General features: G+C 37.1%; 1 protein-coding gene across 7 annotated transcripts in view; it reads left to right on the top strand.

Annotated features, from left to right (window-relative positions):
- TBC1D5 (TBC1 domain family member 5) overlaps positions 1 to 18183 on the top strand; it is a 565131-nt gene that overhangs the window by 329361 nt on the left and 217587 nt on the right. For 4 of the 7 annotated variants that reach the window (XM_065943324.1, XM_065943321.1, XM_065943322.1 and 1 more), the window contains 4 exons: positions 2203 to 2326; positions 8152 to 8240; positions 9776 to 9826; positions 9924 to 9993. In XM_065943324.1, the coding sequence (XP_065799396.1) occupies positions 2203 to 2326; positions 8152 to 8240; positions 9776 to 9826; positions 9924 to 9993 (334 nt within the window). Of the gene's footprint in view, positions 1 to 2202; positions 2327 to 8151; positions 8245 to 9775; positions 9827 to 9923; positions 9994 to 18183 lie in introns of all 7 variants that reach the window. The other 3 variants (XM_065943328.1, XM_065943327.1, XM_065943323.1) reach the window with 2 other exon arrangements.

Below are 18183 nucleotides of genomic sequence, written 5' to 3'. Positions count from 1 at the left end.
TTTCCAAATTAGAGTTTCCCCAGTACTCCCTCCTTTCCTTTTGGCGTCAGAAATGGAGTCATCTGTTGCTCTCTGCCAGCCGTCCCGCGGCCTTGGGAGTGCCTTTGTGTGCCTCGCGCCTGTGCTCCGCCCCTCATCCCGCCCCCAGCCGCAGCTCCTCCCGGAAGCACGGCAGCCTTGTCGCGCGCCCCAGGCTGTGCTTGGAAGCAGGGACTCGCCCTTCGCCTTCCATGCCCTCGGGGCTTTCCTTCTGATGGGGTCAGCTTTCCCACAGGTAAGCTGTGTTCCTCCTCTCCTAAAAATTCTCCTCAGACCTTTTGTGATTGAACCCATCTGATTGCTTATTTCTATATGGTGTTAGGAAGCCTTCTAGTTCCATTCTTTTACCCATACCTGTCCAGTATTCCCAGCACACTTATTGAAGAGGCTGTCTTCTCGTCGTTGTATATTCTTGCCTCCTTCGTCAAATATAAGGTGCCCAGAGGTGTGTAAGTTTATCTCTGGGCTTCCTGTCTTGTTCCATTGGTCTGTATTTCTGTTTTTGTGCCAGTGCCATCCTGTCCTGATGACTGTAGCTTTGTAGTGTAGTCTGAAGTCAGGAAGGTGAACTCCTCCAGCTCCGTTTTTCTTTGTCAAGATTTCTTTGGGGGAAAAAAAAAGATTTCTTTGGCTATTCAGCATCTTTTGTGTTTTCATCCAAATTGTAAATGTTTTTGTTCTCAGTTCAGTTCAGTGACTCAGTCATGTCCGACTCTTTGCGGCCACATGGACTGCAGCACACCAGGCCTCCCTGTCCATCACCAACTCCCGGAATTGACCCAAACTCATGTCCATTGAGTTGGTGATGCCATCCAACCATCTTTTTGTTCTAGTTCTGTGAAAAATACCACTGGTAGTTTGATAGGGATTGCATTGACTCTGTAGATTGCTTTGGGTAGTATAGTCATTTTCACAATACTGATTCTTCCAATTCAAGAACGTGGTGTCTCTCTCCATCTATTTGTGTCAACTTTGATTTCTTTCATCAGTGTCTTACAGTTTTTTGCATACAGGTCTTTTGTCTCTTCAGGTGGTTTATCCCTAGGTATTGTATTCTTTTTGTTGCAATGGTAAATGGGATTGTTTCTTTAACTTCTCTGATGTTTCACTGTCAGTGTGTAGGAATGCAAGGGATATCTGTGTATTACTTTTATTATGTCCTGACTGATTATTTTTGGATGACATTCATTCTTCCCTTATAGAGTCGTCTCTTGGTATTCATGAGGGATGGAGTCCGGGACTCCTACAGATACCAAAATTCATGGATTGTTTAACTCTCTTGTATAAAATGCAGTATAACTCTCTTGTATAAAATGCAGTAATATTCACAAATATAATCTATGCCTATCTGCACATAAATCATCTCTAGATTTCTTATTAATACCTAATACAGTGTAAATGCTGGGTAAATAGTTGCTGGCAGGCACATTCAAGTTTTGCTTTTTGGAACTTTCTAAAATTTGTTTTTCCTTAACATCTTTGATCCATGGTTGGTTGAATCTGCAGATTTGAAAGCCATGTATCCACAGGACTGACAGATAGATTCATTGTGTATTGCATTCCTCTGTATTTGTTCTTTGGGTTGTTGCCATCTTTCATTATAAACAGCTATTTAAGTTCCATTCAGGTGAATGCTCTGCCCTTTTTATTTCTGATTACCTCAGAGCACCTGGTAGAATTTTTGATCCAGAGATCATTTAAGCAGTACTGACTAACTCATTCCATTTAAAGTGGTGTTTTAATCAAATAAAGCTAATGGTGTGGTCATGTATAATAATTTAAATTCTGATATTTGCATCAAAAATAGAATGATTTTTTAACAGAGTTGGTATTTACAAAATCACGTTATACCAAATGGAATTAAACAAAGCAATCCCCCACACCAACAGGCTGTAAGTCATTTTGCTGAAAAACTTTATTCATCATGTGATGATCTTAAGCATATGAAGACATTTGAAATGTTTAGATGTTGAAGGTATCCCTTCCCTCTATGATACAGTAATCTCCCCTTTCTCATCCTTTTTTTCTTTAACACATCAGTCCCACCTCTGGCATAAGTTGCATGGCAAATATAGACTTGTGCTAAAACCAAAAGCCGCCCTTGGCACCTCTCAGAGATGAGAGTTTGAGGGTAATTTTTGGAATTGTGCTACTCAATTTCAGTTCTCTGTTTTCTTTTTTCAGGTTTCCTGAAATGCAGTTTTTCCAACAAGAAAGTGTGAGAAAAATTCTTACAGATGTTCTTTTCTGTTATGCTAGAGAAAATGAGCAGTTGCTTTATAAACAGGTAATGAAAATATCGTACAGGTGGCATCCATTGACTCAGAATTTTCTATACAGCTTGACAAATGATAGAGCAATAATGTAGCCTTTATTGTATCCAAAGTTGTATCATAATAGTAAAGCAATCAAAGAACTGCTTGTCAGCTGCATGGTGAGAAAAGTAAGCTCCCTGGCGCACATATGCTGCTTCCTTTTTATAAGACATTCCGCCAAATTGTCTTCTGTAAGGCATTCAATCTTTTCTTTCAACTTTTGGGAGTTTGTTTATAAACAGCATCTTTGAAGGCAATCTAGTAATAAAACTTTTCAGAGTTGTATATATAAATACTGTTTGTAAGTACAGCATTTATAAATACATGCCATGCCATGTAGGAAGTGATCAAGTGTCCTTTTACTCTTTAAAATCTGCTAATATAACTTGAGAAAGTTCCTTTAAACTTTCTGGAATTTATATGATATTCTTGGGATCTTGATGTTTAATTCATCTCGTAATTAAAGAAGGTTATTGGATTATGTGTATTCATTTTGAAATGTAAATCATTTAATATATAAAGAAGTATCCAGGCTTCTACTTAAGATAGTGGGATTACAATAAAAATATACAAAGTTAGATACTTTAATATATCTCAAAATGCATGTTAAGTGAGGATTCAAACTATTAATAAATTCTCTAACAATCCAAAGTTGTTATGTCAACTGATGACCACCCAAGTTCAGTATAACAGAAAACACCTGCATGGTGAGAGTCGTTTACTTATAATTTGAGATAAACTTGATTTATTTAAAGATAATAAACCAAGTCATATTGCAGCTGTCCTAAATAATGTATTTGTTATTCTATACATGGAAATATGCAAAAGAACTAATTTTATCTTAGTTTTGATATTACTAATATATATTTTATATTAACTAATTGCATGGTGATAATGAGCTTTTAGAATGGGAAATGGAAAAAATATATCCTGTTCATAATGGCAACCAAAACTATAAAATGTCTAGGAATAAATTTAATAGTATAAGAATAAAAGCTATGTAAAGAAAACTATAAATGTTATAGAAGTATATATAAAGGTAGAGTTGAATAAATAGAAAAGTGACAATATGTTTTTATTTAGGTGGGAAGATGCTATGTAAAGATACTACTTCTTCTTAAATTAATATATAAATGTGTTATCATTCCAGTGATAGGCTAAGTGAGAGATATAGTTTTTTAAAACTGTACACAGTTATTTTAAATTTAGTGCCCAAAAGCTTTATGGTAATTTTAATGGCAAGAAAGAACATAGCTTACTGGTTGCGAGCACTGGATCTACACTCTGATTCCTTCATTTGTGTCTCAGCTCTAACACTTCTTAGACAGTCCATATTCTTGCGTCTTCTGATCTTAAAGCTTTGTTGATGAGTGCAGCACTCTTGTAGAAAAGAAAATTCTAGTCAGAATGACTTAAAATCTAAGAATGTTATGAACACACTTGCAAGATGTCGTCAGGTGCAGGCTCTTCACCAGTGACCCAGGTTCGTTTCTGTTGTTCTGTTCTGTCGTCTCATTTTGTTGGCTTTTGTCGTCAAGCCTGTCTCCTCAGTCTTCTGTCTCCTCTTTGAAATATCTGGGAGTGTCTCACGATGAAAAATTTGATGATAGCCAATGAGGTTAGAATATAATTATGCCAAGTTATACATTTATTTCCCCTTTTTCTTTAGAGAAAGAAACAATTAGATTCACAGACAAGAAAAAAAAAAACACATTATAATTGCATAGTCCGTCGTTTGTAAGGCATAGAGCGCACTGAGTTTGTGAGGAAGGCTAAAGAGGAGTGGGGCAGATCAGACTTGTTTGATGATTTAGACAAAGTCTATCAGTCACTGAGTAAGAAACTGTTATTAATTTACTGCTGAGCATCACCTTCTAAGACTTAAAATTACTCCCTGTACATGTTAGAGATTCTATAGATTCTGTAGATGTAGAAATAATCCCTTATTCTAAGAGGATTGGTTATTTAGCTAGATAAAATTTAAGAAAAAACCTTGAGTTTCATCACAAGCTGTTAAAGCTATTATTTTGTACTAGGTGACACCCCGTTTAACATCGACCATATTGTTAATAGTTATGGGATTTTATTGAATTAATGAGACTGTTATCATGTAGTAGAATGTCTTGCTGAGTTAATTGAAACTGCAGAGATTATATAAATGGTATTAATGAACTTTGACTGCCTGATGCCTCAGCTTTAATAAAGACTGCTTGGTGGGCTAAATGAACACAGGCAGATAAAAGAACAGGTTCAATTTTGTGAGCCTACAGGCTGTTGATGAGAAAAACTTTGTTACCTTTATTTTCAACTGACATGAGTTTGGAGTGCAGTGACTACTGAGGATCCAGCAGTGAACAAGGCTGTAAGCAGAAACACTGAGGTGGGGATGGAAACAAAACACAGATTTTGGAAACCAAGACTATACCGATGATATATTTATACATTTCTGTTTTGTTACGTTTTATCAGATTTACAGCACATTGAATTTATTATCATTCTTTCCAGATTTCTTTTCATTTAAAGATGTCTATTTGGTTGTCAATTGTAATTAATAATCAGATTTTACTAGTCTAGAATTGAGAGTAAGGTCAACAATTTTTTCCAAGTCTGTTTTAGAAAAATGTACCTAGTTTAGTTGAATGTGAACCCTGAATGTGTAAAAGGCTGTCTTAGTGGTATTCAGGGGATTCTGTATTTTACAATTTTCCATTGTGCAAAAAGCATTTTTTATTGATGGGAAATGCTGAAGTATAATTCAGTACAGTTCTTTTCCATCTTTCATCATATTGTAGCTTTTACCAATGTGTTGATAAATGAAGATGTACCGCTCTAGTGGAAGCTGTTTCATTTACCCAGTCACTATGCAGTGAGCACCTTGTGCGTGCTGAGCATGTGGTAGGAGCTGGGTTTTCCTCGGTGTATGTGCAGATGTGTACCACTTGCCGAGTCGATAACCATGCAGCACTTCTGTACTCATTTCATCATGTGTCTTGCTGTCTCAATCACAGGCTCCATGATGGTTGGGAGGTGCTCACTCTGTTCATGTTAGTGTTCTCACAGTGTTTGGACTAAATGAAGGTAAATGCTGTATGGGCAGATGGAGATTCTGGAGAGAGGTCACAAAAAGTGGGAGAGAACATTCAAAGAAAGTGGGATGATGCATTTAGGCAAGGGCCGTTTCTTACTAAACCATCCATGAATAGTTTCAGACAACATATTGAAGGAAAACGTCAGTCCAGAGATCACTGACCCCGCCGCCCACGACTAAATCCTGGTAATCAACCTAATAGAAACTAGGCAGTTTTACAGATTTTTGGACTGGAAAATCTGGTATTCTTAGAAATATCTATTTTATTCAAGTTAATACAATCACAATAAAAAATAGTTTTTGTATAGCATTTTCTGTAACTAAGTTTTGATTTGGATGATAAAAGTTATTAGAATAGGCAAAATAGTTTTGAAGAAACGAATAAAAAACATGGGGAAGTGGAGTATTTTACAGCTCAAATCGTGACAGTAGTAAAGTTCTTGTTAAGAATGTATAAATTAGTAGAATACCAGTAAAAACAAACCCAGAAAAAATGAAAGCCAAAGATTCAGTTTGTGATAAAGATGACATTTCAGAACTCTTGGGAAAAGATGGATTATTCAGTAGATGAGGATTACTCAATAAATTAATTTAACTCTTAGGGAGAGGAAAATACATATTTATTCTTCAGGGCAAAAAGAAATTCCAGATGGGTAAAGAATTAACTGTAAAAAAAGAACTTGTAATTTAACTTAATCTCAATATGATGAAGGTTTCTTTGGCATGAGAGCAAAGGAAATTATAAAAGATGATTTATTGATTTGACCATTTTTAAAGTATATAATTTCACTTTGACATGAGATATCTTCAAAATTAAAAGGCAAGTTATAAACATGGGAAAGTATTTGTAACAAAAATGACTAAGGGTTAATTTCCTGAATTGCTGAAGAAATAATGCAAATCATTAGGGAAAAAGAAACTCTTCATTAAGAGAAAATGGGCAATTCATTAAATAAAAATGGCCACTAAAACGTTTGTGTTCAATCTCACTAGCATTTATGTAAGTTAAAACAACTATTTGTAAAATTTGATGGGATTTTTTTAAAACACTACAAATAAAGAGAGTATATGAGATGGTTGGGGAGTTGTATGCCTCAAAGTGAGGGGATTGTTTCTAAAGGGCAGGTTAACTGTATATATCAAATATCTTAACTCATTTACCCAGAAAGTTTACTTCTAGGGAGTTTATCCTAAGGAAACCACCAGAAATAAGCAAAAAGATTACCTCAAGAATATCTATCACAGTTTTTCTTTCTTTTTTGGCCTTCCCCACTTTCTTTTTTGGTGTTTTTGTTTGCTTGCTTTTGCTTTTCTGTAGTTCTCTACAATAAGCAGCTTTTACTTTCATGATTAAAAGTATGTCACTTGGTTTTTGGAATAATTTGAGATTATTTCAGAATAATAAGCCCCTGATAATGTTTTTAAACCACTTTAGCAACTCTTCATTCTTTCTGGGTCTCTACCAAGTTCTTCTAAGGAGCAGTCTTTTCAAGATTAATAAAAAGTTTGAAGTGATGTGTGGTAATTTGTCCTAAATCACAAGTAAATTGTCAGTGGATCCTAAATTATTTTGTAAGAATGTCATTAAGCCCTTCTGATTCAAGGCTGGTGATGACTTGGCAGTGAACTCTGACCGAGTTTCCTGCTGGGTTACTTAGTAGCACGGACCTGCTGGACTGGTACAGAGGACCCTGTGGCTGTCCCTCACAGGAGGCTTTCTTTAATATCATTAGCAAAGAGAGGAGACTTTATTGTTGTTTCCTGAGAAGGTGGGATTTTGTGTTGTCTTTTTGCAAGAGATCATCATAGATAAAAAGAAAATAGTAATTGACTCACTTTAAAAGGCAGAAAAGAGTATAATCTATTTTTAACTTACTAAAATATGCTTTTTATGCCTAAGTAGGGGGAAAAAAAGATCTCAATTGATCTGGAATATCTTATTTTTTCACAATAATGGATAAATAATGGATTTTTATAATAACCTTTGAAAGGCAACTTAGTAATTAATGCCTTTTTGTTTCTATGTCTATTTATGTAATCCATAGATGAACAGAATATAAGGACAAAGAAAATTATATTGGTGAAATCACTAAATAAATTGAAAAGTAACCTTATAGTTGAAATAGGAAAAAAAAATTATGGCCATCTTGGCTTAAACATCTTTAAAATTTTTACTTTGAAAACTTTGTTTTTCCTCATACCTGCTAAAGATTATTTCTTTTATTATCCAATATTCCCAGGTAGCTGACTTCAGCTCTTCCTAAATCTACAGACATCCTAATTTTGAGCCATTATATAATGAAAACATTGGATGTAATTTCCTTAGGTCTTCAGTTCTTAGTTGCCCTTCTTACTACAGATCTTTACACTGTAGCTCATGATTATAATTTGCATAAATGAAATTCATATTTATGAGTACAGATTCTGAAGCAACTGACAGGTGCAAGGTTGTCTACCATGCCAATTTATTGTTTGTTGTGTTATTTAAAAGAGCTGCTCTCCATGTTTTAAAGAAGAATATGTTCTGTGGTTGAATTGGAGTCAAATTCTAAAACTAAATCTCATTTTGTAGTTTTTTACGTTTTTGCTTCTTTGTATAATATGGAGATGCTGGCGGTGGGGGTCAGCTGCAGGGCTTTTCGCTGAGCCCGTTCTGTCCACTGGTGAATTCTCAGCATCCGCCCCCTCCTTTTTTGGGCTCTGTTTCAGGGGATGCACGAGCTGCTGGCTCCTATCGTCTTCACCCTCCACTGTGACCACCAGGCCTTTCTCCATGCCAGTGAGTCTGCGCAGCCAAGGCAAGTTTTTATAGGAGCTCCATCTATTTTTCAACCCCGCTGTAATCTTTTTTTTAACCTCAACACGTTTTGCATTGAAGATTTTGTAAATTGTAAGCATTTGTTTTGTGGTTCATGTGGCTGATTTTTAATTCCACTTAGTGATTGTAATCCTATTTCAGCTATGGGGAAACTTGGAATTCTAGATATTTTTGCAACTCTCAGCGCTGTACTAAAGGAAGACATATATCTAACGGATCAAGAAGAGATTTTTATTGCAATGGAGAAGTGCTAACAGTTGATAATATTCATGCGTTCCATTCTACAGTGACCTGTTCTTTTACACTAAGCTGTAAGAGAACCTATTCTGAGACGTATTTTGTCCTCCCCAGATCCAGCTCAGTTCAGTTCATAAACAGAATAGTTTCACAAAGAACCCCAATTTAAAGAAACACAAATGAATTCCCATGTTTTTAGATACATTATTATTTCCAGCAAATAACTTCAGAAATTGTATTTAACTTAGGCTGATTATTAGAATTTATTTTCTAATTTAAGATACCCTAACTGGGTGGGCAAGAGAAGCAGCCAGGAGGCATCTTGGGAGTGGAGAGCCTAGGGACTTAAACCATCAGGAGCGCTCGCAGGCTGTCCCCTCTCTGCGCAGGAGACAGAGAATTCGCGTGTAGCCTTTCATCTGTCTGTGCATACAGTCTTTATTAATCAAAAGTAGCCCTCCATTTTGCTGAACATATACTAGGGCATTTGTCAAATCAACTTTAGTTCACTATTTCGTAGGTTCGTCTTTTCTAGATCCTTGGAGTTTTTCTAGTTACATTGAATGTATTGGAGAATTTCTTGAATCTGACTATAATAACCATATCTTAATTGCCATTGCCTCAGTTACTCTAAAGTATGATAAGGATGCGATTAGTATTGAGATCCTGTTTTCATGCCAGTTTTATCTTTTTAAAAATGTATATGCAGACTATACTTCATAGAAGAACACGATTGAAAGTAGCTTTTTAAAAAACAGCTTTTAAATGAATTGGGCATGCTTCTTTAAGAGTTTCAGTCCTTTATAAAGTAAAGCAGCACTAGAATAGTTTTGGAGGAGGTCACTGATTGATATTAAAACATATTAAAACTAGAAGCCATTGAAGGAAAATAAATCAATGTTTTGATATGGGATATATGACCAGTAATTACATATTTCTTGTTTCATTTGGACAACTGATAGATTATTGTGGAGCAATCAATTGATTTTAGATCAGGCACATTCAAAGAATGTATTGTCACATTCAGCATTTGTTGTTTGGAATAATTAGATAGTTACATCACTGTGGTAGAGACAGGGAGCTAATTTGTTTTCAATCTTTATAGAAAGAAACATTTCATATGTTAATGGAGTTGCTCTTTTTAAAAAAAAAAAAGGCTAATGTTTTTTCATTTACACATTATATAAAAGTTGGCTTATGAGTATAGAATAAGGCAACCTCTGCATCTTTTTCAATTAAAAAATTACACATTCTGATTGCTTGTATTGCTGTTTTAAGTGAGGAAATGAAAACTCTCCTGAACCCTGAATATCTGGAACATGATGCCTAGTAAGTACAAAAACTTTTCTGTTATTTTTATTTTTTATGCCATTTTTACCTTAATGAAGATTTAACATTAGCGTTATATTATTTTTCTGATTTTTAGTGCCATGTTCTCACAGCTTATGGAAACTGCTGAACCTTGGTTTTCCACTTTTGAGCATGATGGTCAAAAGGTATTTATAATACAAATATTTTCAATGTATTTGAGGGAACAAATGATTTCAGTAAATAAAAGTGTAAAATTAGAGAACAAAAGCCATTATTACTGCTATAAAAACAAAAATATAAAAATGCCTGTGAAATAAGTTTGAACTGGGGTTCTAAATCATGCCTCTAATTATTGACACATTTACAAAGGTAATATAAAAATTTTCATGTAAATAAAATAGAAACTTTCCTTTATATGTGTGTATATTATGCATGCAATATAATTTCTTAAAAATTGCTATAAATTTTAAATGAGAAGTGTATTTATCTACTTGATCTGTGCTGTCCTGGTGAGTAGACAGGCCCTGAAGTATATAGGTAAACTGTATCAAGTAGGTTGTTTTACTAATGCATCACTAAATTGAATTTGTATGTTTAGCATCAATAATATTTATCCTTACTCTCTCTCACCTTTATTCTTTAACTGTAATTTTTGTGAAATGACATACCATGGCATTCACCTTTTTGAAGTGTACAATTTAGAGGTTTTTAATAGAGTCACAGGGTTGGTGCCTGCATCTCCACTTTCTAATTTTAAAACATTTCAGCACCCTAGAAGGAAATCCTTTCCCCACTAGCAGTCACTCCTCATTTCCCCCTCCCGAGAACCTTTGGCATCACTAATCTATCCTCTGTTTCTTTGAACTTGCTATTCTGGACCTTGCATGTAAATGAAATCATACAATATGTGACCTTTGTGACTGTCTGTTTTGACTTCGCGTAGTGTTTTCACTACTCAGGACATAGCATGTATCAGTACTTCGTCCCTTTTCATGGCTGTATGCATACATATATGTCACATTTTATTTTTCCATACATCGGTTGGTAGACATTTGGGTTCTCTTCACTTTTTAACTATTAAAAATAATGTTGCTCTGAACATTTGTGTACAAACTTTTTGTGAACATATGTTTTCATTTCTCTTGGCATGTCTCTGGGAGTGGAATTGCCAAATTAACTGTCATTTTAAACAAACATATATGCTAACTTAGGGATCATTCTGGCCTTTTAATTTTTACTGCACAATATTGGGAAAATTGCAAATTATTCTGACTAGGTCTGTTGTGTTAAGAGTTTTGGGTATATTATTTTCTATATGACTAATTTTTTTTATATTAGTATAATTAAATGTGTTCTGGTTAGAAACCATGTATTACTCAGTTCTTTCACTTTATCTCTTAGCCAATGAAATGGATAACTAATCCTTTTTATGCCTTTGGTCGAGGTCAGGAGGAAATAGTGCCTGCAGGCCAATTTGTCCTGCCATCTGTTTTTGTACAGCTTGTGAGTTAAAAATGGCTTTTACATTATTAAATGGTTGAAAAAATAATCAAAAGAGAAATAATATTTTGTGACATGTGAATTACAAGGAACTCAAATTTCCATATCCATAAAGAAAGTTTTGTTGGGATACAGCCATGCCTGTTTGTTTACTTTCTGTCTTCAGCTCCTTTCTGATTACAAAGGCAGAGGTGGGTGATGGCAGCCCGGACTATGTGACTTGGAAAGCCTCAAACATTTACCGTTTTTGCAGAGAAAGTTTGTCAAGTCCTAGCCTAAATGATAAAGTCTTCCTCCAGCAATATATCACCACGTTCTGTTCTGTAAGGATGGTTAGAGGGGAAGCGTGCTGTAATACAGCACATGTGATGAACAATGTATTTTCAGCAGGTGATTTGGTGAAGATATAGACTTATGTGAACGTCAGATTTTGAGCAGAGTGTTTGAATACATTTAATTATAGGCCTCATGATCATTTTACACAGTGGTCATTTTGTGTTTTATAACTGATTCAGAGTATCTGAGACACTGAATGATAAACTGTGAGGGCTGCCAGTTTTTACTTTTACTTATCCACGTTGCTTTCACTGAATCATATGAAAATGGCTAAGACTACACAAAGACACACTCAGAGAACACATAGATGTGACCTCTGAGAATTTGTATCAGTTGCTTGTGTGTATCAGTGCATCATGTGTTCCTAAAAAGCATATCTAGTGAATCCCTTTTTCATCCTACCCTTTGTCTTCTATTTCATTATTCTGTCATCTTTTAAAGAAGAAAGTTGAGAAATTAATATATCCTTCTTTCAGGTCTTTTAATTCCATGGAAAATTCAGTTATATCACTTTGCATGCTGCCTCGTTCAGTGACGTACCTTTTATAAGCCGTACCTTTTATAAGCCTTTCGTGATGAAGGAAGCAATGTGTTGGTTTACATAGTGGTGTGAAATCGTTATCTCACCGTATTACTCACTTTGTGGCCTGGCACTGATCTGTAAAACACACTTTGCATGCCACTAATAAGTGGTTAGAAAAGTTCTCTAGTTTTATTGGTACTTGTGTTTGTCTCATCAAATGCAATGAGACAATCACAGCTTTATGTTAAATGTAGGTAGCATTCTTTATGGTAAGAAATCCTGAAGATAAGTATTTTACATTAACCCTCTTGTTTTAATTTTCCTATTAGATATGCTATGCTGTTTAGCATTTAAATAACCAGAGAGATTGCTTTCAAGTTTTTTAAATTTAAGAGATTTTATTATATTAGGTTGGTGCAACTGTAATTGCGGTTTCTAACTGGGAATTTTAAATCATTATAATTAGGGTCAAACACAACTTTATTCATCAAAATAGGAATCATTACAATCAACACATCTTTGCCAACAAGAAATGTTTGTTTATTTCTGTAGCATAAAAATGCATACCTTGGGATTCAACAAATTCTTGGAAAGCATTTTCTGCCTTCTGCTGGTTGTGGAAGCATTTTCCTTGCAAAGAATTGTTGAGATGGTTGCTGAAGTGGTAGTCCATTGGTAAGAGGTCAGGTGAATATGGCGGGTGAGGCAGAATTTCATAGTCCAATTAGTTCCACTTTTGAAGCTCTGTTGTGGCATGTGGTTGGGCATGGAGAAAAATTGGGCCCTTTCTGTTGACCAATACTGGCTGCAGGTGTTGCAAATTTTGGTGCATTTCATTGATTTGCTGAGCATACTTCTCAGATATAATGGTTGTGCCAGGATTCAGAGAACTGTAGTGAATCAGACTGGAAGCAGGCCACCAAACAGTGACCATGACGTTTTTTTGGTGCAAGCTTGGCTTTGGAAAGTGCTTGGAGCTTCTTCTCGGCCCATCCACTGAGCTGATCATTGCTGGTTGTCATATAAAACACACTTTTTCTCTCAGAAATGGTTCATTGTTTCATAGCAAAAGAGAAGACAACCCCTCAAAGTGATGGGTTTTTTGGTTTGTGGACCACTGATGAGGCACCTGGACTTCCCAGGTGCCAATGGGGGTGAAGAACCTGCCTGCCAGTGCTGGAGACGCAAGAGAGACAGGCTGGTCATTGTCAACTTCTGATGGCCTGCCAGTATGCCCTCAGCATCAAGGCTCTCATCTCCTTTGCCAAACTTCGTGAGCCACCACTGGGCTGTATGTTCGTTCACAGTTCCTGGGCCAAAGGCACTGCTGATGTTGCGAGTTGTCTTCACTGCTTTATGACTCATTTTGAACTTGAATAAGAAAATTGATCAGATTTGCTTTTTGTCTAAGCATCATCTCCGTGTGTGTGTGCTCAGTTGTGTCTGACTCCTTGTGGCCCTATGGACTGTAGTCTGCCAGGCTCCTCTGTCCGTAGAAGTTTCTGGACAAGAATACTGGAGCAGGTTGCCATTATCTCCAGGGGATGGGTCTTCCCGACCCAGGGATTGAACCTGGGTATCTTGTGTTTCTTGCACTGGCAGATGGATTCTTTACCACTAGCACCACCTGTGAAGTCCTTACTCCTATCATTTCCTTAGTCTAAAATAAAATAAATGTAAGCACCCAGCAAATAATAAGTCATTAGCATAAAAACATAAAGTGAGAAAGACACATTAAAATAATGTATACCATAACCATATTTATTTAAATACATATCAAATGGCAAAGTTCAATAATGCAAAATTGCAAATACTTTTGCACCAACCTAATCAAGCATTCTGTTAGGGGAAATCTTTTTAAGTTACAGCATCCTGTTATTTGAAGAGAGTATACTGGATGTTACAAAATCAGAAAAAAAGAGTTTTGGATATACTATTTTTATAGTAAATGAAGGCAATATGGAGGTTTCCCTTTTTCTTTTATATACAAATTAGCAATGAGTTGAGCTCTAAATATTAATGTAGTCTTCTGACCTTTGGACCTAAATACACTAGGGCAGGCACTGTAGAAAGTCTAAAGGGCTATGTTTCATTTTAAGGCTTGAAATGATCCTGGGCAGCCAGATGGAGCCCCTTCCCATAAGCTTCCTCTGTCCTTACACAAGCCCCTCCCCTCCGCTGTCCTGTGTTTTCTGCTGCCCTGCCTAGTCAGGACTCTAGGGAGAATTCCAGACTTTTTTTCTGTGTAGTTCTTTCTCCCAAATGGTGCAGGCAAGAGCTTCACCTTCTTTATGTCGCTGAATCTGGTCCAGTGACAGAAAGCTGATCCTCCTTTTAGAGATCTCACAGTTTGGAAGGCAGATAAGTAAGAAAGCAGGGAAGAGCAGACTGAACTGGGACCGGACACTGGAGCCAAAGCTGACAGCACAGCTGGGGGCCCGCCGTGGAAACACTGGGGGGAGCTTCACGTGGAGAGTGGTAGCCCAGGCTTTCTGCATGCACAGTGAGAGCAGGCTGACCACGTGAAGGACAGACTGTCACCCTGGCCAAAAAATCTGCATTGTTTCGTTTTTCCTAGAGTGAAAATAACGAGGAGCTCTTAAAAATGTCTAAGGAGGGACTCTGCCATCTTGTGACTTGTATGAAAAGGCAAAAAGATAACGACACTGAAAGATGAATTTGCCAGGTCGGTGGGTGCCCAATATGCTACTGGAGAAGAGTGGGGAAATAAGTCCAGAAAGAATGAAGGGGCTGAGCCAAAGTGAAAGCAACACCCAGTTGTGGACATGTCTGGTGATGGACATAAAGTCTGATGCTGTAAATAGCAATATTGCATAGGAACCTGGAGTGTTAGCTCCATGAATCAAGGCAAATTAGAAGTGGTCAAACAGGAGATGGCAAGAGTGAACATTGACATTTTAGGAATCAGTGAACTGCAATGGACCAGAATGGGTGAATTTAACTCACATGACCATTATATCTACTACTGTGGGCAGGAATCCCTTAGAAGAAATGGATTAGCCTTCCTATTCAACAAAAGAGTCCAAAATGCGGTACTTGGATGCAGTCTCAAAAACAACAGAATGATCTCTGTTTATTTCCAAGGCAAGCCATTCAACATCACAGTAATCCAAGTCTATGCCCCAGCTACTAATACCAAAGAAGCTGAAATTGAACGGTTCTATGAAGACCTACAAGACCTTCTAGAACTAACACCCCAAAAAAGATGTCCTTTTCATCATTGGAGATTAGAATGCAAAAGTAGGAAGTCAAGAGATACCTGGAGTAACAGGCAAGTTTGGCCTGGGAGTACAAAACGAAGCAGGGCAAAAAGACTAACAGTTTTGCCAGGAGAATGCACTGGTCATGGTAAACACCCTCTTCCAAAAACACAAGAGACAGCTCTACACATGGACATCACCAGGTAGTCAATACAAAAATCAGATTGATTATATTCTTTGAAGCTTAATATGGAGAATCTCTATACACTCAGTAAAGTCAAGACTGGGAGCTGACTGTGGCTCAGATCATGAACTCTCTATTGCAAAACTCAGAGTTAAATTGAAGAAAGTAGGGAAAACCACTAGACCATTCATGTAAGACCTAGATAAAATCCCTTAACGATTATGCAGTAGAAGTGGCAAACAAATTCAAGGGATCAGATCTTATAGATAGAGTGCCTGAAGAACTATGGACGAAGGCTTTTAACATTGTACAGGAGGCAGTGATCAAAACCATCCCCAAGAAAAAGAAACACAAATAGACAAAGTGGTTGTCTGAGGAGGCCTTACAAATGGCTGAGAAAAGAAGAGAAGCTAAAGGCAAAGGAGAAAAGGAAAGATATACCCATCTGAATGCAGAGTTCCAAAGAATAGCAAGGATAGTTAAGAAAGTCTTCCTCAGTGATCAATGCCAAGTAATAGAGGAAAACAATAGAATCAGAAAGACTAGAGATCTCTTCAAGAAAATTAGAGATACCTAGGGAACATTTCATGCAAAGATGGGCACAATAAAGGACAGAAACTGTACAGACCTAACAGAAGCAGAAGATAAGAAGAGGTGGCAAGAATACACAGAAGAATTACTCAAAAAAGATCTTCATGACCCAGATAACCATGATGGTGTGATCACTCACCTAGAGCCAGACATCCTGGAGTGACAAATCGAGTGGGCCTTAGCCCAGATAACCATGATGGTGTGATCACTCACCTAGAGCCAGACATCCTGGAGTGACAAATCGAGTGGGCCTTAGAAAGCATCACTATACAAACAAAGATAGTGGAGGTGATAGAATTCCAGTTGAGCTATTTCAAATTCTAAAAATGATGCTGTGAAAGTGCTGCACTCAATATGCCAGCAATTTGGGAAAATTCAGAAAGCCACCAGCCTGAAAAATGTCAGTTTTCATTCCAATCCCAAAGAAGGACAATGCCAAAGAATGTTCAAGCTACCACACAGTTACAGTCATCTCACATGCTAGCAAAGTAATGTTCAAACTTCTTCAAGCTTGGCTTCAACAGTATGTGAACTGACAACTTCCAGAACTTCCAACTTTTCAAGCTGGATTTAGAAAAGGCAGAGGAACCAGAGATCAAATTGCCAACATCGTTGAATCATAGAAAAAGCAAGAGAATTCCAGTGAAGTATCTACTTCTGCTTCATTGACTTCGCTACAGCCTTTGACTATGTAGGTCACATCAAACTGTGGAAAATTCCTAAAAAGATGAGAATACAAGATCTCCTTACCTGCTTCTTGAGAAATCTGTATGCAAAGCAAGAAGCAATAGGTAGAACAGGACATGGAACAAGGGACTGGTTCAAAACTGGGAAAGGAGTACATCAAGGCTGTATATTGTCACCCTGCTTATTTAACTTCTCTGCAGAGTACATCATGCGAAATGCCAGACTGGATGAAGCACAAGCTGGAATCAAGATTGTAATCAGCTATGCAGATGACACCACCCTTATGACAGAAAGTGAAGAGGAACTAAAGGGGTCTCTTGATGAAAGTAAAAGAGGAGAGTGAAAAAGTTGGCTTAAAATTCAACATTCAAAAAGCTAAAATTGTGGCATCTGGTCCCATTGCTTCATGGCAAATAGATGGGGAAGCAGTGGAAGCAATGAGAGACTTTATTTTTCGGGGCTCCAAGATCACTGCAGATGGTGACTACAGCCATGAAATTAAAAGATGCTTACTCCTTGGAAGCAAAGCTATGACAAACCTAGACAGCATATTAAATAGCAGAGACATTACTCCATCTAGTCAAAGCTATGTTTTTTCCAGTAGTCATGTATGGATGTGAGAGTTGGACCATAAAGAAAGCTGATTGCTGAAGAATTGATGCTTTTGAACTGTGGTGCTGGAGAAGACTCTTGAGAGTCCATTGGACAGCAAGGAGGTCAAGTCAGTCATATCTACAGGAAATCAGTCCTGGATATTCGTTGAAAGGACTGATGCTGAAACTCCAATACTTTGGCCACCTGATACGAAGAGCTCACTCACTGGAAAAGTACCTGATGCTGGGAAAGATTGAGGGCAGGCAAAGGCGACAACAGAGAAAGAGATGATTGGATGGCCCTACCAGCTCAATGCCATGAGTTTGAGCACATTTTGGGAGTTAGTGATGGTAGGGAGGCCTGGTGTGCTGCAGTCCATGGGGTCGCAAAGAGTCAGACATGGCTGAATGATTGAACTGAACTGAAGTCAACTGATCATCAAACTTGAGGGGGCAGCTAAAGTTTTCATGAAAGCACTGCATGGAGTTAGAGATCTGTCTTTCCTGGTACAGGGTCTGGGGTGGCAGGAAGGGAAGTCGTCCTGCCCATGTAGATTTTTTTTTTAAGTCAGCTATACTTTTGGTTTGGAGAATTTCAAAATCTTCCTACCTAGCTGTTTTTTGTGTGTTTTTTTGAGATTTAAGTTTTATTTTTTTAATTTATTTTTAACTGGAGGGTAACTACCCTACAATGTTGTACTGGTCTCTGCCATAGAAAAACATATACATGCCCCCTCCAC

This window comes from Muntiacus reevesi, chromosome 8 (genome assembly GCF_963930625.1).
Source record: "Muntiacus reevesi chromosome 8, mMunRee1.1, whole genome shotgun sequence".
NCBI classification, from domain to species: Eukaryota; Metazoa; Chordata; class Mammalia; order Artiodactyla; family Cervidae; genus Muntiacus; species Muntiacus reevesi.
This window is presented reverse-complemented; position numbering and strand designations above follow the sequence as displayed.